This window comes from Pagrus major, chromosome 2, assembly GCF_040436345.1.
Source record: "Pagrus major chromosome 2, Pma_NU_1.0".
Classification (NCBI taxonomy): domain Eukaryota; kingdom Metazoa; phylum Chordata; class Actinopteri; order Spariformes; family Sparidae; genus Pagrus; species Pagrus major.
This window is the reverse complement of record NC_133216.1, coordinates 9,029,187-9,051,235: the sequence shown is the minus strand read 5'-3', so window position 1 is coordinate 9,051,235 and position 22,049 is coordinate 9,029,187. Positions and strand designations below refer to the sequence as shown.

Here is a 22,049-nt window from a genome sequence, read left to right as displayed (position 1 = left end):
AGAATGAAGCCACTCACAGGCAGTCTGGCGATCTGTATTATGCCAGGATCAAAGTACACACAATTTTTGCCTTTAGAGATGGTCAGATGGTTGGATTAGATAATCAAACAGTCATACATTCATGCACTGACTTGGCTGAGAGATAAACCAGCCAACTGGACCCCAGCTAATCATGGTTTCCCATTTTCAAGACTTGCATGATGTACTTAGGTGATCAGAAAGGACGTGCCAGGAGACAAACTTCATCAATATCTTACGTTTGCTTCATCAGGTGGGAAGTTGTATGCGGTCTGTGCTCTGATTGGTCAATGTCATGGACCATGACATGTTAGTCTTTTTGCCAGGTTTCCCAAATGATGTGTCCATCAAAAACTGTCGTACCCGACGTCTATCTTCATTCTTGACTCCCTACTTCGGTCACGCCCAAGAGTAAACTGTGACAACACCTATTGGTTTGTGGGCTACTGGTTTGAAGCCTCGAGTTTTGCATTATGGCCGTCACCATCTTGGAGTTTGGAGCCAGAAGTGACCGTATTTGGATGATTGATTGGAGCTGGACTCCAAGGATACACCATGGTAGTGATTTATCAGTCACGAGGTAGCCACGCCATAAAGCATACCCTGCTTTATCATCTATTTTACTCTAAATTGGACCATGATTTACCAAATGAATATCATGCTGTATTGAAGAAGACTTGAAAACAGTGATTGAGACCATAAACCCATTAGGAAACCTTTACTGAGGGAATAAATGAAGTGAGAAGTAGGGTCATTTTCTCATAAGCTTACATAGAATTTGACTTCTTTTTGAAACCAGTGGAGTTGCCCCCTGCTGATGATTGGAAAGGAAGAAGAAACAATGCACTTCTGCAAGCTGGTATTGTGTAGTCTCATCCTCGCATTAGACTTTGAATGGACAGCACACCTGTATTGCATGCATACAGCGATATGTCCCATCCCTGCACTTAGCAGAGAGTACTTACTCTACAACCCAACAGATTATAACACTGTGCTCAATTGAAAGAGTAGAGAACGCATTACATTGATGTCACCCATATGGCCTGTGCTCCCAGGCAGGTTTCACCCACATGACGTGAACAGATCTGTTTTATTTTGCTCTTCCCCACAACAAACTGAACACCCTCATCTGCTGCTCCAGAGGGCAACAAGCCCCATCACATCCTGGCCCGGATTCGCTTTTTCCCCTTTGTTGAGCACAATGTAGCTTTTTAGCTGCACGCACTCTTATCACAGCTTTGTTGGCATATTTGGGCTTGGCAGAAACTAAACATTGGATTTATTTGATGATCTGCTCAGAGGGGAAGCAGTGGCAGCATTTTGCGGTAAATTGTCTCCCCATGTGAGGCACGATAGGCATGTCTTATCTGAGAAGAGCCAGGAAAAACGGAGGGAGAGTTTATCTGTTCGCTCAGTCCTGACCTCTCTGAGCTGATGATGTTCAGTTTGTTGACGAGATACGGAGGGAGAGGATGATGGTTGTGAGGGCTTCTTCCAGTGCTTGTTGATCTCATACTCTTTCTCTCTCCTGCCAGGGGACAGTTTATTTGCTGGCACAGAGGAGTGTTTCATGTTTGCTTTCACGCTTGCCTGCTATACGCCACGGCTCTGCTGCTCCATGAGTGCGGTGAACCGGTCAGGTCAGCAGGTGCTAATGAGATGTACCACTGACCACACAACCCGGCAGCTCTTAACACATTGCTGTGTGTGTACACACGGCCACTGACCTCAAACACACACTGAACCCGTCACTCCTTCAAACCTGCGTGTGGAACCTAGAGGCTAACACACATCGCTATCTCAGCCAAGTTCTGCATCACATTAAATGTGTCATCATGTTAGATTATATTTCACTTTTAATTGAGTGTTTTCCACATAAATAATTTAGACTAATGAGGTTTAAATTTTCCTTCACACGAGCTCTTATTTTACCTTGTCTCGCCTCTTTCACAGCCTGATTTATACAGCACACCCAAGTTGGCGTTCTAGCGGTTCAGATCTCTAATGCATCCCTGCATCCCCCTTGGCAGAAAAACTCAAACATCTGCCCCCCCCCCCCCCCCCCCCCCACCACCATACTTCTCCGTCTTTCTGCCCTGCATTTCCTTATCCTCAATCATCCGACCAGTTCTTTCTCCTCCATTTCTTAAATTTCCTCTCCCCCTCACTCCTCGCCCCTCCTGCTCCAGATGGGCTCCTCTTTTCCTTTCACAGTAATCTGTCTACGATGCACGGGGGCTTTGGGCTGACCACATGCCTTTGGATGTTGGGAATGGCATCCGTGTTGAGTAGGATTTTCTTTTTTTTTTCTTTTTTTTTATGAAGGGGTGAACTAGAGGTTGCTGCATCCGGTGGTTGTCCCTGTAGACACCTGCTTGGCGAAACAGTGCAGAGAAGGAGGCGAAGGGAAGAGATAAGCCTTAAGGTTCAAGGTTAAAAGCTTGTTCATAGATCTTTGCATGAAATTTGAAAAAAAAAATCTAACTTGTATCATTCCTACTTAGAGCTGCAACACATTGAGCAATACAGAACTGAAAATGAGAAAATGAAATGTAGAACCAGGAGGGTAGGATGCCTTAATAAAATAAAATTGAAACATGCCAACAGCTGATGTGTAATAAGTTTATTATATCGTACATTTGATAGGTTTCATACCATCCTTGCCAAAGCTTGACTTGTTCCCAAGAGGATTAACTGCCAGAGGAAGCTTTTTCAATGTGATTAGGTGTTCATATATTAATTTTTCAGAAGCCGATGTTTTGAAGACCCGTCACCAACTATATTACAGGGAGAGCAGCTGGGGATGGGATTGAAAAGATATGAGACCAGTATTTAATATTCCCTTTTAATGTCACCCAGTAAAGCCAGCAGTTTTCCCCTCATCTCTTAGCAATTATTCAATCTTAAGTCGTTTTGAATTATACAGCCATCATAACATCAGAGTATTAGTGTAAACATGATTTTAACAGATGAGATTTTAATGGACAGCTGTATGAGTTGTTTATCACTGGAGAGAAAATTCTAGACTTAAGAATCGGATAAAAAAAACATAAAGGGGGAGTTTCCTCGTGCGGTTTTTGATAAATGAGCTTCATGAAAGCATTGGCAAGGATGAAAAGATGGAGAAGCCAGACTTTCAAATGGACAGGCCAAGTCGACGCTGAAGCACAAATACATTTTAAGAAACCAACACAAATATTTTTAGACAGATTGCACCTTGACACTCCCCTCTGTTCGTCAGGCTAGTCTCTGGCTGCCAAGCTTGAATTAGTAGCGAGATGAACACAAATCCGAGGAGGAGGAAAAGATTTCTCTCCCACTTCTATAAATCTAGCAGATATTTTAGAGTCCTCTCTGAGTCGAGTTGGTGCAGTAGCCTTAAATTTCCCTCGCTGCTGGGCCTGGCTTTGTACCCTGGGGAGAGAGATCATAAATCAGCTCACCGGGATGTTTCAGCCATGTTAACAGTAGCAAAGTATACCATAAAACAAAAGTGAAAAAAAGAGTATGCACTTCTCTTTGTCTGTTCCTAGTCTAATGAAAATGTAAAGATGGAAAATCCGGGGCTTAACATCAGTCCTGAAACCTTACACAGTGTCAATTTCACAGGGATCAGGGTAATTTCTGGCACACTTGCAAAAGTTTCTCCTTGGCATCAGTCATACTTGATATTGCATGTTGGACAACTTGACAAATGCAGTGAAAAGCTATAGCACCAAAGTGTTTGGCAGTGATCACGTAGGCGTTCACACTCACGTGGTGGGCAAGTGCTAAAGATGAAATTTCAACTCTCTTATTTCTTTCTGGCACAGTATCTGTGACGGCATTCCCTCGCTCCGTTCCTCTCAGTATCTCTTCCCACTGTAACAGATCCCCTCTTAGATAGGGATATGGACATCTTTTCATCTTCCCGGGGTCCATCTGGGAAAGTTTAGAGTCCATGTGGAAACCATTGCAATGGGGACGGCATCTGATCAGAGAAAGATGTGCCCCTCTGGAGCTGCTGCACATGTTTGGATCCCAGTACCCTTATTTGCTTTGTCTCACCCTCTTTAACATTCCTGTGCCCTATATCTCTGGAGGACTCCCTCACTTCCACACTTTTACTTAACCTCTACAACCTTTTTCCTCTCTTTGTCCCTCTTACTCCCTTCCCTCTCTCCCTGTCTCCCCTGTGCCTGGTAAAGTGATTGGAGAGGGATCAGCATGGTGGAAATGAAAGTGGCCATGACGAAAGGCTGAGGGATCTGCTGTAACATTACATTGGATCCCCCTTGTGTTTTTTCCTTCCCCATTTTCCTCTGTGCCTGCCTGTTTCCCTCCACACAGCCGCTATCATATTACTCTTCCCCGGTCACCTCCGCAACAGCCGCTGATGTAATCCTACTTTATGGTCCCGTCCCGACCAAGACACACTGTTCTCCACAACAATTGCTCACTCCTACTGTTTCCTAAACCTCTGTCAAATTAGACTTTCATTGGAAACTAAGTGTATTAGGCTAAGATTTCCATTACACCAATTAAAGATGAAAGTGAGACTTCTGACTCTTCTGCTTTGAATTAGTTTGTTTGACATATGCTACAGAGAGAACATCCGCGCACCGCATGTCCACTGGATCTCATTAAGCATGCATTAATAAGGCGTAGCCCAAACAGACTGGCAGTGTAATCAGTAGGGAGAACTAAAACACAAGCAAACACACCTTCCTGCACATGCGCGCTCACTCAAGCATACTTAACTCTGCCGAACTGTGCTGTAGCAGTAGGAGGTGAGGTATGTTAAAGTTCCTGTGAAGTCACATGACTTGCTCCATATCTCCACTATACGAGTATCAGGCCAAACAATGGCAAAAAGTTGTTTTGTAGTTTGTTTTTTTTGTTTTGATTTTTCCTGAATAACTATTAAAAAAAATGTTGATGACTCATCCTGCACTCAGGGACATATACTAATATTTTGTCCAATAAGCAATTTCTTTATTTTTATGAAGCTGCCATGGATTTATATAAAGCAGGAGACCACCAGAGTGTTTCTTGGGACCGGGCCTCATAGATTACAGTACAAAAACACATCTTTATAACTTGTACGAAAAATAACTTTATAGCTTATATAAAGCTAATTTGGGTGAAACTGCATCATATTTTCTGATGTCCTCTGGTAGCTCTGCCTCAGTTTTGGACACGTAGCTTTACTTGTTGCTAAACTAACCGCTAACTACTGCCAGCCAACAGCCTCCCAAAAAACACGACCGGACCACGGCCCTATGCAGCCTCTGAGAATGATAGAGGCCAGTTGAAATGCAAAGGTGACTTGATGGACAGATACCAGTCCATCTTCTTTGCTAGGTAGTTAGCATGTAGCTGTCGTCCCTGTCGTCAAACTGGCCTACATCTTCTTTGGAGGAAGCGTTTGTTCCATCCCATCCAGCTGCATGGTGGGGGTGTGATGCATAGTCAGTGCTATTGGCTACTAATCATTATTCACAACAAGTCCCTCCCCAGCTGCCTGTTCTTACAGGAAATACATAAATATAAAGAAGCAAATTGCGCTACACTAGTCATTTCATAGGAACTTTAACCACTGGAAGGTCCAAGTGAGCTGAGGAGACCGGGAGCTGTATCATGTTTGTGATTTCCATTATCTCTGACATAAAGCAAACCCAGACCCACTGTCATCGTAAAATGGTCTCATCTCCAGCTCCACACCAGGATTTAATTCCCTCTCCACTGGTCCTGTTTGCACAGCACGGCTATAGAATAACACTGTATCAGTCTCTGTTTGTCGATAATATATCTTTGTTTTGGGAAGGTAAGAGAGAGGCTGGGGAGCATCTTGTAATCTGGTCGTGAGATCTCAGGCTAATAGAGAAGTGAAAAGATCTGCAGCAGATGTTCCAAAATGCTCAGATGAGGGTAAGCAGCAGGTCAAATGGCACTCTGCAGGAAAGCAGGCCGTGTTTATGGATGTAATTTCTCTGATGGTGTGAGTTAGCTGGCTGACAGGCTCCTCTTACAGTACTCCTTCCTGTCCGGGATCATGAGCTATCCACCCTGTGTAAATGAGCCCATTTCATTGGACGTCACATCAAATTAGGAGCGTTTATGGCGACTGCGCCGCCCTGACTGGTGCTAACTCATATATCCTCTCCTGCATCATCCCTCTCTCTCCCTCATTCTCGCTTGCTCGCACACACAAACAAACACACCATAAAATCAGACAACCACACAGATTTCAGTTCCTCAGGTAGAAAAACAAGTTGCCTCACATCCCCCTCTCAGTCCAGTCATATTGAAGGGTCCCGTGGCTGGTCCGGGTCATACACAACTTCTTTGTCATTGTAGAGCCGAGGAGGGGTCAGATCTGGAGGAGCTGTGGAGGAGGTCCAGGGGGAGGGCTGCTGGGGCTCCGGGGGCCAGGAATGTTAATTGGGAAGATTGTTTTAATAAGGCCCTCATCTTTGCAGATGCTGGGAGAGGGTTAGCTGGTGGGGCCACACAGACGGGAGGGCAGCTCACAGTGAGATATTGTCAGCAAACATAACTGACACAATGTGAACCGAGCTGTGTAAGACACGTAGCCGGATTTAGGCACAAGTGGATAAAGATATTCCACGGCTCTTGCCGTGTTTGCGCCTGCTTTTCTGGAGGTAAAGGGATTTACTGTAATGAGCATTCTATGGTGACAAATGTGCGATCTGCATATACTCACCAATTCTGTGTTGTGTAAAATCCTATTACACTGTGAAGACTCAGACAGACTAGCACAGTCTACTAAAGCTGAACACAGGCAGAGAGGAGAGAAAAGCAGGGAGGAAAGAGTGAGGCAAAGAAAGAGGGTCATAAAGGGTCGATTCACTAAAATGACACAAAAACATATTTTCTCACTTACCTCATCTTGCCACGCAGATAGCTGGTCTTATTTTGCCAGGTTTTCAGATACCCATCTCTGAGATGTCTGCCTCTCTACCTCAATACAAAGGAGGATGATTTTGTGTATGGTGCTCACAGCAGTTAAAATAACACTTAAAAAAACTCAACAGCAACATCCCTTGCCAGAATCGATGTCCCCATTACTGTGGATAATCCACAGAACACACTGTCAGCAGTTTTCATAGGAACTATTTTTTTCAGTAGTTCAATGGAAACATTACCAGCAAGGTCCTTTTATAGAGATACACTTATTAGGAAAATGCTCAGAATAACAGACACTAGCATGCCAAGAGAATGTTGTAACTAACATGCAGACTCACTTAATGAGACCAAATCTGAAACATTCATATTGTGGCTACATTTTCTGTAAATATAAATTCCTTAGAATGTGAAGCTGCATCATCTACTACAGTAGCTGCAAATAACATTGATGAAATTGCTCTTCTCCTGCCTTAAAGATTTGTCCACATCCACATTTAAGTTTTTCCACTTATTGTGTAAGTATGTGTCTGCAGGATGCACTTTATCCCCATGACACAGTTCACTAAGGGCAGATGAGAGCCCCATTACCTCACTCTGTGTTGTGTGTGAGAGGGAGAAAGAGCCAGAGAATGAGAGAGCACACTGTACAGGTGTACATCTGTGTGTGAACTATAGTGTTACATCTGCTCTATTGTGTCTCCATGCAGAGAGCTTCAGGCTCATGACTACACAGTGAGTGATGAGAGCTAAGTTACTGGGTTTCTCGATTCTCCTCTTGGTCCTCAGGGAGTAGGTAGCAGAGCTCCACCTATAAGTGAGGACATGTCGTAGACATGCTTCTTTCAGTACCGGCAGCTCAGTGTTGACTGCCGTAGCCACGTCATTAAGTCAGCTTTCTCTGCGAGGGCGGTGTAAATGAAGCTAATTCTCTACTTGTAAAATTTGTGGATTTACCTGCTTCTCCCACCTTTATCTCCCTCATTATTATTTTATTACATTGTAAAATTTGGCATCAGCTCTATGCTGTGTAAGCAGAATATTTTATTTAGCTTGGCCTCCCTGTCATAAGAAAACAATACATGTCTCAGTGCATTTAGTAGCTGTTCCACTCAATGCTGTGTTTCCACAACAGGTAACACACTCCTTCAGAATCAAAACAGCCTTAAAATCACTTTCACATGTACGAGCTGATCTGTCAGAAGCAGACAAATCCACAAATGGCTTCTCTTTGTTTTTGAATCATTAAATTTAAATGTGATAATCCTATACAGATGTTTATTACACAGCTTGCATTGTAGCGGGTGTTCCTATCAGGGTTTTATAGGATTTGTATTTTTCCTTTTTTATAACATTTCTGGAGAGAGAGTCGTTCTCGAGCTGTGTTTTTTTCCCCCCAACATTCCTGCCTGTGCAAACCCGGCACTCGAAACACTCTTTATTTTAGTCCAACCCCTGCTCACCCAGCACTCCAATCAAACAGGCACTGTTTATTGAACTACGAGGTGCCAAGTCACTCACTCACTCACTCAGTCACTCACATAAACCTGCCTCCCCGCTGCCCTCTGTGCCTTTCGCCGTGTTCGCCAAACGCCATCTCTCTCTCCAAGCCTGACGAGAAGACTTATGACCATTTAAACAAACACAGGCACTCAATGGCCTCTCTGTCTGCGCGGCAGTGGGGTACGGTTGCCTTTATGTGGTGTATGCCTGTGTTTGCGCCTGTGTGTGTGTGCACATGTTTGTGTTTTCTTTATGTACAGACATAATTGCTGTTGGATACTGATGCACATGAGGTCTACATGTGTCGGTGGAAGTGTGTTACATAGAGGATGAAGCAGCACTGAGAACCCTCTGCACTCAGTGGCCACACTGGACCACAGCGACTGCAGACGTGCCCTCTGCTGTGCCACTGAGAGGTCCGCAAAGCCATCTGCCCTCACTGCCAGTGCCAGGTATAGACTGTAATCATCTGGCACGGCACAGTGTAAATGCCTTTACGCCCCTCGCCTTACCCCTGCTATAATCCTCACACCAGCAGGGCCAGCCTGATTCATATCCGTACATGGTCTGGTTTACATTTGTATCTGTGTAACTCTACAGTTAGTAGCACAACAGGCCGGGAAATATATTGTTTGTGATATGAGACTTATATCGTCACAGATCTTGGATTATATTGGTGTTTTTTCATTACAGTATGTTGATGTGATTTTCTAAAACCTACCAGACTGTTCTACTTGTTCAAATACTTGCTTTAGCCACTTAGTCGTTATAGCATTTGTGTTGCTAAAATGTTAGCAGTTAACGTTTCTGCAAACCACTGATACATCCAAATTTGTACGATCATATGCTACATACCATATTGACACGTCTACAAAATGTGTCATACCATGTTCACGTAACATGTTTATTACCTGACTTTCATGTCATGAGGTGGAGGGGACGGTGGTGGAGTTACAGATGACTTCCAAGCTACTGACCACTGTTCGAGTTTGCATTTAAGCATTTGTAAGCGTGTCAAAAAACTGCAACTGATGAAGCCTGATGTTTTTAATAAAAACTTGGGACATTTCTGGTTGAATTTGTGGTGACCAAAACAGGTATTTAAAGTCAAACTATGATGTTTTCCTAACCCTAACCAAGTGGTTTTTGTGCCTTAACCTAACCAGAGCATAAACACAGCGACTGTGACAATAAAAAAATGAAAATTGAACCCAAACAAACAAAGTCGCAACATAACATTTGTGGTTTTGCAGAAATGTCCTTTGCCAACTTTTATTCTAGAGTCTGGGTTGAATTTATGAAGGGCTTACCTCGATCAGCAGTTGTCAAGATGTCTTTTAATGACTTACAAACATTCAGTTTTTACCTTTTGTCCAATTTGTATACCGTGCCAAGTTGAGAGAACATGTTGACAGGCACTAGCAGGCCTGTGTTTTGTTTATTTACTAATGGACTGACTCACATGGTTTATTGTTCCGGCTCTGGATGTTTATAAGAGCTAATCGGGGCATCCTGTCTCTGCTCAGCGACTGGGCATCACATCTGAGTCTGGCGGATGACCTCATGGCATCGTGTGCAGGTGCAAACCCTAAAGGCCAGTCGGGTAATAGTCTGTCTGCTCTTGTTGACATATTTACGGGTGTCCACAAGGTGTCTCGCGGTCAACCCGGCACTTAGGCTGTCAGGCATTTTTAACCAATGTGACTCTGCAGATGTGACCTCGTATTGAATGTCACGGTTGTCTAGAGAGGTGCTATTGTTTCTGACATGATTTATCAACACGACATTTGGAAATAAATGTGAAATCTATAAATTGAATTCTAAAAGAACAAAACACTTGGGAGCGGCGGGCGTATGATGGCTTTATTCTCAAGTCCACTTTTATTTACAACTTCCCTTTGTGTCAGTTTTATCTCTGTATTTGTGTTTGTGTGAAGTTTATATCCATAATCATCCATCCTGGACATTATTATGGCCGTGCTCAGTGCAGATTGCGTGCTGCAGGAGAGGATAGTGTCTGTAGGGCAGGCAAGAGGGCATGAGCTCAGAACAGAGGAACGAGAGCCAGATTGACAAAGAGAGGGGAGTCTGCCGTGTCCAATCTCATCTCCCTGGTGGTGGGGTCAAGAGGGAACAAGGGAAGGAGTAGGAGGAGGGAGAGGAGGGAGGCAGCGATTCTCCAGAGTACAGTAGGAGTCCTGTTATATCTTCACACCCACCAGCAAAACTACAGATTTATGCAGCGCAAACACACTCACACACCCTGTACGCACGCCGCTGGCAGATTATCCACCTGCAAAGGCCTTTGCAAGAGAGTGGCATGGGTTAACACGCCATCGCTATGAGCCTGTCTTTGATGTAAGCTGCTCAGTGTGTGTGAGCTGAGAGAGAGAGGCAAGATAAGGGGGTCAAATGCTGAGAGGGGAGAGAGAAATTTTGAGACAAAGTGGGAGATACATGGAGGGAGAGAATGTGAGGTGTGTGTCCCACAGGATGGAGCTGGAGGCAAGGTGAAGAGCATCAACATGGGACGGTTTAGCACACAACATGCTGGAGCTGCACTGTGAAGAAGGCAGAGTGAGTTTTGCTTATGGCATAAACAACACTCATGGAGGGGCAGAGGAATTATGTTGTACAGTAAGTAGGAATGGACTGGTGGGGAGCTCAGCCAGCATAAGCCCGAGGTTAATACACATACATTTGTCATTTGACCAAAATGGGGAAGATTTTAATATCCTGGCGGCAGCTACAGTGAATATGTAACAGGTTTCTTTACATGTGACCTGACTCGTCTCAATAATGTATCCGATTTTGATTCTAAATTGAAAATAAATTGAAATTAGAATTTATTTTTATTAATCAAAAAGAAAGGTAAGATTGGCCACCTGTTTGCATGTGTATGAAGAAAACAAACAACTGGTACTGGTGACTGGTACCGGCTGTGATGAGCAGCATCATGCTCTCGCTGTAAATTACCCTTCTTTGTTTAAAGAACAATTTGGAAATTTAAATGACAGTTGTCAGGGGATAAAACCAATGATCTATTTTCTTTACCAATCAAGATTTGATAGTCTAACAATGGCACAGCTGTCAGTGCTGAAAATAAATTAAATCAAATCATGGATATGGAGAATAGTGACGCCCCTAATAGAGAAGCCTCGACAGTAAATGGGAGAGAAAGAGCGATTCTTCTGCAGCACTCGCACATAACCATGAACATCTGGAGCTGCTTAGCCATTTGATATTTTCTCAGTGTTTGTTGTACTGTCCATTCATCCATTTTTTATGTCGTCAGGTAATGTTTGATTATGTTATACCCCTGATATTCTGACTTTGTGGCAGTTTATGAAGCAAATTTGATGAGTTTAAAAGAAGCAAACTACCTCCAGGAGGACCACAGGGAAGAGAAATGGATTATCTTCCGTTATATAGTGCAGATTCTTCCTTTTCCCTTGCTTCTACTGTTCTTCTTCCTCTCTTTAGTAGCCTTTTCCTGCTGTTATCATTCATTCTGGAGTTAGCCATGTCCAGTCCGTTTCAAGGAAAAATCCAAAGCCAAAGGCGAGACCCATGCTGTGCTCTGTGTCTCTGCGGGATTGACTCCTGGTGCCTTCTGATAAATCTTTAATTCTCTGGTGGGTCTGTTTTTGTATCCTTCCAAAGATTTGCGGGGAGGCTTGTTGTACTTGGTTTAATTTCCTCAGAACAAAGCTCATCTGATCTTCCCACCCAGACTTGTGTGTGGCATTAAGTCTCCATTTTCATTAATGTTGGAGGGGCAGCACGGGAATCTCATTTTAATTTGACATTTAAACATCTGTTTTCAATTTCCTGTGTGTGTGTGTGTGTGCGTGTGTGCGTGTGCGTGTGCGTGTGCGCCTATGTGTGAGTGTGTGTGGGTGGACGGGGGATAGTTTGTGGGGGTGATGAACCTTGGGAGTTTTCAGAGCTGTGAGCAGCCATCTCAGCTGACCTTTGAAGCATGGTTTGGATGTAAGAAATGATGGCAGCTAATTGCGTTAGCCTCAGTGTAGCTCCAATTTGCTACTGTGGACCTGGGGAGCGATTTATCACACAGTACTGTAGAGTGTGGATAGACTGGGTTTGGCCCAGCAGATGCTTGCCGCTACTAGCTAAACCTCTGCTTTGATAAAAAATGGTTGTTTTATGCACAGTCAGCCGTTTGTCTTGCAGCGAGGCATGTCAGCCAGATGAGCTAGGACGTGTTTTGTTCTTAGCCTCCTGAAAAGAGGAAATGCAATTCAGAATAGATCCCTTTACCTTGACAAAGCGTATTGATATCTGTCCAGGTCCGGATATTCACTCTGTTTCATCCCATCATCAGCATATTTGAGCAAATCCAGGACGGACAAAGAGATGTCTTCATGCTGGGACCTGTGACTTTGGCCCATTTCCACACATTAAGCCACAAAATGAAAATCTCTGTCTGTACGCACAAACACACACACACGCACACATTGAGTCTGGCCTCCCTGTTAATAGCGCAGGAAATATTATCTGCTAGGGGACAGCTGCAGGCTCACTAGAGAGACAGAATGGTAGAGTAGGCTCATTATCCCAAACACGGACACAGACCACACCGCGCACACACACTTTCAGGACAGCACACAGCGTGAGAGCCTCTCGATCCCATTTTTTTAACCAATTCTGGGTCCTAGAGCAGGAACAGCGAGGCGAGCCGGGCCTTATGCAGTATGAATACAGGAAGGGAGAGGAGGGATGTCTTATTTAAACCAGGGGGGCCAGAGGCAACCCAGTCCACCCCAGCTCCGGATCTGACAGGGCTTCTGGCGGAAGAGTTTGGGCTTTGTACCCCATCCAGATCTGGGTCCATCCGTCCGTCTGTCTGTCTGACAGACTGTCTGGCCGCCTCTGTCTCGTTTATGCTCATTCGCCCTCCATCCCAGAGGATTTTGTTTTCCACTACGCAGATGTTCGAGGCTGTCTGCTGCGCTGCACTCAGCTGTGTTTATAACAAAGAGGTGTTGGTTTGGAGGAGGAGAGAGGGCAGCGAGGTGGGGGAGTGAGTGCTGTTAAGGAGGGGTGGAGGTCACTGCGCTGTTGGTGTAAACACTGGATGATGCCAGCTCTCCCTCGGGCCTCCAACTAGTCAATCCTGCATCCCTTTTTTTTTTCCTCTTTACCCCACCACACACATACCTTTTTATTTTCCGGAGGGACAAATACATCTGCATGTTAGCTGAAAGAGTTACAGGGAGGCCAGCAGGGGAGGTAGAGACCCACTGAGAGGAGACGATGTGCACTTAAAGTTACTCATCCAAGCATTTATTACAGCCTCTGCAGGAAACACATAACTCTCTGTACATACGTATGATCAGCAGCCACTATCTCCATCGTACGCAGTATGTTTACACTTTTATACTCACTTTAGAAAAACAGCAAGGAGAGGTGTTCGGATATTAAAAAACAAAAAATCTCTTTTGAGCATCTTCAATGTCTCCCTCACCTTCATGCTCAAGGCCGACTTTTACAATAAGGCTCTTCAGAGTGTGCTGACCTTGCTGATACAAATGGAGACGGTGTTTCTTCAGATGGAGCGGGTGCTCTAATGGATCGGATGTTTAGTGTTTACATTTGCATTCCTGGATGGCTGTATCTGCTTTTAAGCGCACCAAATGAGCTCACTCGCCGCGCAGCTGCACCGCTGAGTTTGGCTTGGATCGCGGCGAGTGTAGAAAATTTAAGGGGTCACGCACTTAATCGTTATTCATCTGTGGCAGAGCACACTGTGCCTGTATCTGTGCCTCCCCCTCATGGGCGGCACCGGGGTGTGAGTCACAGAATATCTGATGAATCCTCTTTGCTTTGTTCCCGATAAATACTGTTTCTGTGCTTAAGAATTGAGGCTGGGTAATGTCACAGCTGTACGTAGGTAAGTGTGGGTGTGATTATGTGGCAGAAGACTGGGGAAGCTATTACCACCCATCTCTGACTCCAAAACCAGCTTCCTGCTGTTGAAATGGATTCGCAAGAAGCAGAGAGCAGTATCTGGGCTCGGCAATGACCAATTAAGTGCTTAAAGGGTTTAGTCTGGAATTTGTTGGCTGTCAGTAGGTGAGGGGTCCTGGAGTGAGCCTGACTTTGATCTGTGACTGAGGTGACTTTAGAGCAAGCTGAGGAGCGTGAGACAATAGACGGCAAAAAGCACAACTTTTTTCCCCAAAAACACAGACACAAGCATGCATTCACAAGGGGATAACAATGCACATGCACACAATGCACTGACCTTGCAAACTTAGTGTGTGGCCTGAATTTCAGCCTGAAATTTACAGGCACTATTTTCTTATGTTTTTATATGTATATCCAGTGAAGCTGGGAAAATGATTACTGGCACAGTGTGCGCAGGAGGGAGCTTGTTGCTTTTTCATTACTTTCTCCCCTCTCAATAAACCTCCAGTTTATCTTTAACACCGGAGATATGGAGTCCAGACATGTGTGGTTCTCCTGCCTCTCACAAAATAGATATGCATTGATCTGCTGTGTTGGAACTACTGGATTGTAATGATATTGATGTGATATTCTGATAAGGCAGGCAGGCGGAGACTAATGAGTATAGGTGAGGCCGGGTTTAGTAATTTTGCATTCAGCCCCAAATGAAAATCAGGACTGCTCAGCTCATCTCTTTAAACCCTCGCATCTCTTCAGTATCAAATTATTAGGAATGAGAAGCCGTGGGCCTCTCATGTCGGAATAATGAAAATCCATGGCTGTGTCATCTTTTTTACAGCTCTTCTAGCAGGGAAAATCAATGCAAATAAGAATCATATCCTACCAAAGTCCTTAGCAAGGCAGCTCGAGTGGATTGGATCTAATGTGGATTTCATCTGTGTTAAGATAGCTCAGGTGTATGAGCGCAGGGGATGTAAATATGGAGTGTCAGGGAGAGATGAAGAAGCGATGATGGAGTGGTGATGATCAGAGTATATTGGAGTGTGTGTGTGTGCGTGTGTGTGTGCATGATTGCATGTTAGTCTGTGTAGTTCGGTCAACAAAGAGGAAGGTCATTGCTATTAAAGATGATGATGGGCTCAGATATGTGCTCATCCTCGCTGTTGTAAAGCTTGAGTAAGGTTATATGGGAGAAAGCATGCAACTGCTTATGTAGAAGCACAGTAGCCTTCACCATACACCGTACCTTATTTAACTTTAGTCGGTGTGAAGACATTTTGTAGAGATTATTATAGTTTTCAGGGCAGGCTAGATTCAGTAAATCAATAACGATGTTTGTCTTACGTTTTGGCAACTGTGCAGAATGAATTATGTGTTCCGAAGCACCTTTACTGCTGTCTTAACATCTGCCTTAGGCTTTGTAAATGTAGCAGCTTCAAGTTTTCTGTTTTTTTAAGTAAGTAAGTATTTTTTAAGTATTGCAATCACTCATGTACTGGTTTTTCTCCCCATTTTCTTGCAGTTCTCCGTGATGACTTCAGACAAAACCCCGCAGATGTGATCGTGGCAGCAGGAGAGCCGGCCGTCCTGGAGTGTCAACCTCCACGAGGACATCCTGAACCCACCATATCATGGAAGAAAGATGGAGTCAACATTGACGACCGAGATGAGAGGATCACTGTAAGACTCTTTTTTTTTTTTTTTTCTGGAAACCGCTGTGATTTGTAACATTGTCATTCCTGACACGTAGGCTCATCTAAAAGCCTGAAGCCTGCCTTGTATATAAGGTTGATGTGTTTAAATGTATGAGATCGAATGACCCAGTGATGCAGGTCAAGTCATTACCAGCAATTCGGTGTTTGTTGAAAGATTGATTTGTTTGGCTCATTATTCACATACAGCAATTACCAAACCCGAAGCAGCCCATTTTGGTGGCTGCAACCTTTAATGACTGAGGTAGATAGAATCAGTCTTGCTCCATCAGCCAGCAGCAGTGCATTGATTAGGGATGGCCTGCTGATGAAATCAACGAGGAGAAACGTAGATCAGGAGGAGAAATGAGCTGAATCAAAGAGGAGAAAGTTGTGCACAGCAGCAGCAGCAGCAGTGCCTGCAGAATCCAAACAACTCCCTACGTTTGATTTGCAACAAAACCCCCAATTATTCAGCTTTAATTAAAACAACTGCACAGCCAGCATTGCAGCGTCAATCAGCTCGACATGCTTGCTTACTAAAGGCCTGTCTTGAATAATCTTTGCTCAAACTGTTTCAACCAAACATGACTTTGTGCCCGTGGTCGTTTTCTTTGAGCAGGAAGAGGCCTTTAGTTGTGTCTGATTGGATGTGTGCTTTAGGGAAATAAAAGACTCTGACTCAGCATTCGGCTAACACAAGCAGGTAGTGAGGAAGAAGTAGCTGTGGGTCTGGATCCCATTTTCACAATCTGAACGGTTGGTTTTCAAGGCTGTGTATATTGTGCAGTTGTTGAGTGCTGACGATGGCTAACTTCACGGCACAGTCATGGAAAATCAAATCTTCCCCAGATAATAAATACAACATACTAATAAAGATGTTCCACTCTGTGTGCCCGTAGCACAGTGTTGAATCCAGCCTGGGCTCGTTGTCCCCAATATATTTTCTTTACTCGCTCAAGCTAAAACAGTGATTTATTGCTGCTGGCAGCCTCCAGTGAAGGACTGTACATGACTAATCACAGTTCTGCTCGGTGAGGGCCTGCTGAGGTTGAGCACATTGAGCCCTGATCGCGATTTAAACTCATAAACAGTGCAAGTATTCTTTCTCTCTATCTTTCTCCAAGCTGCACAGGCAGGAGATGAAGAGTCCGTGTCTGGCCGCTGAGCAGCATAATTGAAAGGAACAAGCGGATAATCGCGTTTAAAGGGAATCAAATCATATCCGTACCAGGGTTAATTCAGAAGTTACTGATAAGCACGTAACCTCGATGCCACATAGTGAACTTTTGTAGCCTTTTAATTTAAGGTCTGTCTTGTGTTTTTCTACACATTTGGATCATACATGTATCGTGGATTACTACCTCTTTAATGCCCACTGCAGAAGGTATAAAGGCAAAATTCAACATCCTGTTTCCCTAAACTGACATTCAAGCCATTTGATGTTGCACATTTGATCTCGCTCTGTTATGAAATCAAAAGAAACATGCATTCATCTATTTTGTCACTTATATTTCCAGTTTTGCTCATCAACCAATGGCAAACTACCTCATACTGTTAACTAGGCGAGGGACAAAGCAGGCCTGCTCCAACTCAGTATCATGCACAGCTCTCGCTTTCATGGCCTTGGCCATAATTAGATTTTACCCCCACTTAATACAGCACACGCACACTATATTTGTCGTTTATACATCATTTCTGCACTAACGCGCATCCTGCCCCATGCAAGTGGAAATGAAGACTTATTCATGCTGCTGTATATGTAATTTTGTGCACCGATGGGTGAAATCCTTTGAGTAAACGCAGTGAGCACTGCTGCTGTAACACAGGCTAAATGACTCAGAGTTGTGTCCTTGTAGCCTGCAGCCGTGTTGGGCCTTCTTTAGAGCTGAAAACTGGCTCTGGTAGATTTAACAGCGCTGCGCAGACCAGCTGGTGTTGCTCACTGTAAACTTCCTGTCAAGCAAAAAACCTCACAGACTGAGCTTTCCCAAAAGACCACTTTTGAAGTAGCACTAAGTATGAGTAATCAACTGTGGTGACAGACTGCAGTCTGGACGCTCTCCTGTAAACACCCATGTTAGCAGATCAAGATGTAACAGAAATGGGACAATCATGTAGCAACATCCAGAGTTTGTTTATGATATAGTGAATTTGAAATGGACTGTAGAGAGAGAAGCAGAGGGTGGGATCTTTATAATGTGATGAACAGCTGAGCTCGTCAAAGGGCCCCCTTGCATTGTTGTGTTTGGTTCAGTCCATTCCTCCCACCATGCAACATGCTGGAACGTGCAGTCTCCTTGGTGATCGCTGGTGATCTGAGCGAGGTCCCAAACCACCTGCAGTGGGGATTTTCTCTCCACACTGCACTTTACTGGGATGGGTCGGCTTGGCTTTGGTTGCCGCAACATAAAGAGCAGGGAGCGGACTTCAGAGACACATCAGAAGGAACCCTTCTGTTTTTCTATCTATTTTAGTCAGCTGTGTGTAAACACCAATGGCATGCTGTGTGCCATCTCACATATATTCATGGCTTCATGTGGGGCGGTTGTGAAAAGTTTCCCACTGAGCCATAAAAACTGAGGTGGGTCTATTACCCTGCAATGCTGCTGTGCTGCTAAGAGCAGCTGGCGGCATTCCTCTCAACTCAGTCAAACAGGTCTTTCAGGAACAATGAGTAAAGGATAAATAAACAGAAGCAGGAAAAATGCCAGTATTTAAGCCCAGACCATTGTCTGCTCAGTGCAAGAGTCTGTCGGGAGCATCATAAATGGTCAAAATGCAGCACATTGTCCTCCTCCTTTTGTGCAATAGTTGTGGCTAATTATCAGCCTGGAAAATGAACTGCTGCGCGAATACCAACAGAGTGCACACTGAATAGGGGCTTTTTCATTATCAGCATTGCCAAATGACATGAGACAAAAGGCAACAGGATAGAGCCATCTCCCTGTAATGCAGGGATAATGGTCAGATTGTTGGGGCTTTCAGCTCCGCCGTGTTGTGTGGAGAGGATATGCATGCAGAGAAAAAGAGTGCCGCTCGCTGCATTCATTTACTTTAGCTGGCTCTCAGAGTCCCTGCTGCTCTGGCACTCCAAATATGCCTGTGGAGAATGGGAAACTGCCACAGAGGTAAGAATATGGATAGAGTGGACAGGGCCTTAAGTGGAACCTCATGTCAAAGCCCCTGTGGACCCAACAGTACACCCCCCTCTTTCTCTGCTGCATGGTCTGCCCTGACCTTGGGCCTTTGTGAGTGTCACAGTGTTTTAGCTGTTAAGCCTTTCCTCAAACAAACAGTAACATAATGATACTTCAAACCCCTCCAACACCACAGGGTGCCCTAAATAAGCCAGCCTTCCGCAGCCTCTTCAAGTCCCTCTGCCTCCTGGTTTACCATGAATATTAAACAGGGGTGAAGGGCTGAGGAATGCCTCAGATCCAGAAGAATTTTTGTCCGGTTGGAAAGCTCAAGAATCTGGCATACTTTATGAAAGTAAAGTCGATACACACACCGTCTTATAAGTTTGTCTGTCATGTGCAAGTGATGAAAATTTACTGAGACATGTCATGCAAGTGAACACACACATAGGAGGCTCTGAGATTAACATGGTAGTCACAGGGAAAGCAGAATTTTGCTATGTTGCGTGTCAAGTTCTCTGTCAGTGCTTCTCTAATGAGGGTATCGATTACATGCTTGCAGGTGGTGGTCCAGGCTGATGTGTGCATTTAAAACCTTAAGCCCTATCAAGGCACAGAGATCACTGGTGCACCATGCTATTGTCTGCCTGTGCGCTGACTGGCATGGCTGTGAGCTGAGAGAGGGGCTGAGGGGCCTGTGCTGGGGCCGGGGCTGCCTCTCTGACTGCCTGAGAACAAAGCACCTCCTCTGGCCTGTAATCAAAGCCCTGGGAAATAACAGACATGACATTCACCTGGACAAACACACATTCACTCTGCAGAGTTGGGTGTGTATGTGTGCTTGAATGTACATTCACTTGCTGTCACTTGCAGTTGTAGGCACACACAGAAAAAAATTCCAAGAAACCTTTTCTTTCAAACATTCCCCGACAATAATAGACAAAACTGTCCTGAAGCTCAGAAGTGCTTGCAGTTGTGCAGTGCCTCAGGTGTTCCCTCAGGGGCCTGCGGTTGTGTTGGATTGGGAAAGTGTTCTTTGGCTCAGCTTACCCTGAGGAGGTAGAGGCCGGCCGATAGTGATTTAGACTTCAATTGGAGGCCGGGTAGGACCTGCAAAAAGCTGCAAGAGAGAGAGAGTTGCAGAGCAAAATCCCAATAAAAACACTTTAGCACTAAGCCATTATGAGTTTGTGAGTACATTTCATCACGGTGTTGTAATGGCTTCTTGGTAACTAAATGCTCACAGGCGTTCTTAAATGCAATCAGGAAATGTTTTGTAATGGTTGAGCTATGCTGTTCTCTGTTTTCTGTGTGTCAACCACAGGCCCCAAGTGTCTCTCAGTCTCTAATGTTGCTGTTCTTCCTCTCCATGTTTTAGCCCCTCACCTCCTCTCTTCCTCTTCTATTCCCTCAGATACGAGGAGGGAAGCTGATGATCACAAATGCCCGGAAGACTGATGCTGGGAAGTACGTGTGCGTCGGCACAAACATGGTCGGAGAACGTGAAAGTGAAATAGCCGAACTTACAGTGCTTGGTAATTTATCTTTTTTGTCCGTTTTTAGAATCTGTTGACTACTTTCCTCTCTGTGCAGACACACATCCACACGTGTGTTTTTTTGCTGTTTGTCTGCAGCGAGAAACATAATCCAGATGTTAAGCTTTGATTGTCTATCTCCCAGGGAACTAAATGGTGTCGCTGACCTTTATCAGATAGAGTGTGAGATGACCTCCAATCTCACACTTAACTATGAATCCCACGCTGGCCCCAGCAGCTTCTCTCCTCTGACCAGCTGCACCCTATTTCACCATGAGCGACCTCTGAACCTGATACTCTCCTGTGTCCCGCGCAGAAAACATGTCCAGACTCTTGATTTTATCGCCACATTTTTTTACTTCCTTCCCCCCATTCTCCTCCGAGACTTCTTATAATCGGTCAGACTGAACAACAACAAAGCCGATTTCGTAAAGATAAATAATTGTACTGAAATAATAGTGTCACGGCTTAAACGAGGCCAGCCTCGAGCTTTTGTGTTTGTCCATCTGAGGGAATATCGCAACACAGAAACTCTAGTTAATCATAAACCAGCCTGGTTAGTTTTTGGGACCAAGTCTGATGTAATGTGTTCAGAACGACTGAAAGCCTGAGAGAATATAAGAGCTGTGGTGACCCTGTGCTGTTGGGATTTGGTGACCATAGAGAATCAGAGCTGGACTTTAGGGTGATGGGGTTAACAAGACGACAGGAGGGGTTAGACTCTCTGTGTCGGGTCTTGTTCAGTGGCCTGTCTTCAATTAATCTACTGTCTTTTCGTGCGTAATTAAAACCATCGACAAAACCACAACTGTTTCCTGTCCTTGTGACTAATGCGTACTGTCTGGTCTAGACTGTATTTTTGTCTCATTTTATGTGAAGTTAACCATAAATTGACTATCCCTGTCGGGGCACTGTAGACAAACTCAATTAGATTATTTCTCATTATTTCACTATTTGCATTCTAGGACAACTGACAGCACCTAAAACTGCATGATTTAAACAAACCTTTTATCTTGAAGCTTTTTCCACTGGTTTTCATTCAATTTTCAATTTAATGTTCAACTTGGCTCTAAAGCCTGGCTGTATAGAGCAAAACCAGGATTTATTGAAGGCAGCAACAGATTTAATGACTTTAATTCAAAGGGTAACTCCCCCAATTCTACACATTAAAGTGTGTTTACAGCTTTGGGGAGTACTACTGCATATGTGGAAAAAAGTAGTATAAAACCTTTTGCGGCTCCAGAGGAAGCTGCATTTGATCTGATAAATTGCCTCCAGTGTTGTCACTCAGCAGCTAAGTTGCATTGTGGGTAATGTAGGCACAG

General features: G+C 44.4%; 1 protein-coding gene across 3 annotated transcripts in view; it reads left to right on the top strand.

Annotated features, from left to right (window-relative positions):
• robo1 (roundabout, axon guidance receptor, homolog 1 (Drosophila)) overlaps positions 1-22,049 on the top strand; it is a 134,810-nt gene that overhangs the window by 74,656 nt on the left and 38,105 nt on the right. For all 3 annotated transcript variants that reach the window (XM_073491017.1, XM_073491025.1, XM_073491007.1), the window contains exons 3-4: positions 15,881-16,038; positions 20,604-20,724. In XM_073491017.1, coding sequence (XP_073347118.1) covers positions 15,881-16,038; positions 20,604-20,724 — 279 coding nt within the window. The remainder of the gene's footprint in view (positions 1-15,880; positions 16,039-20,603; positions 20,725-22,049) is intronic.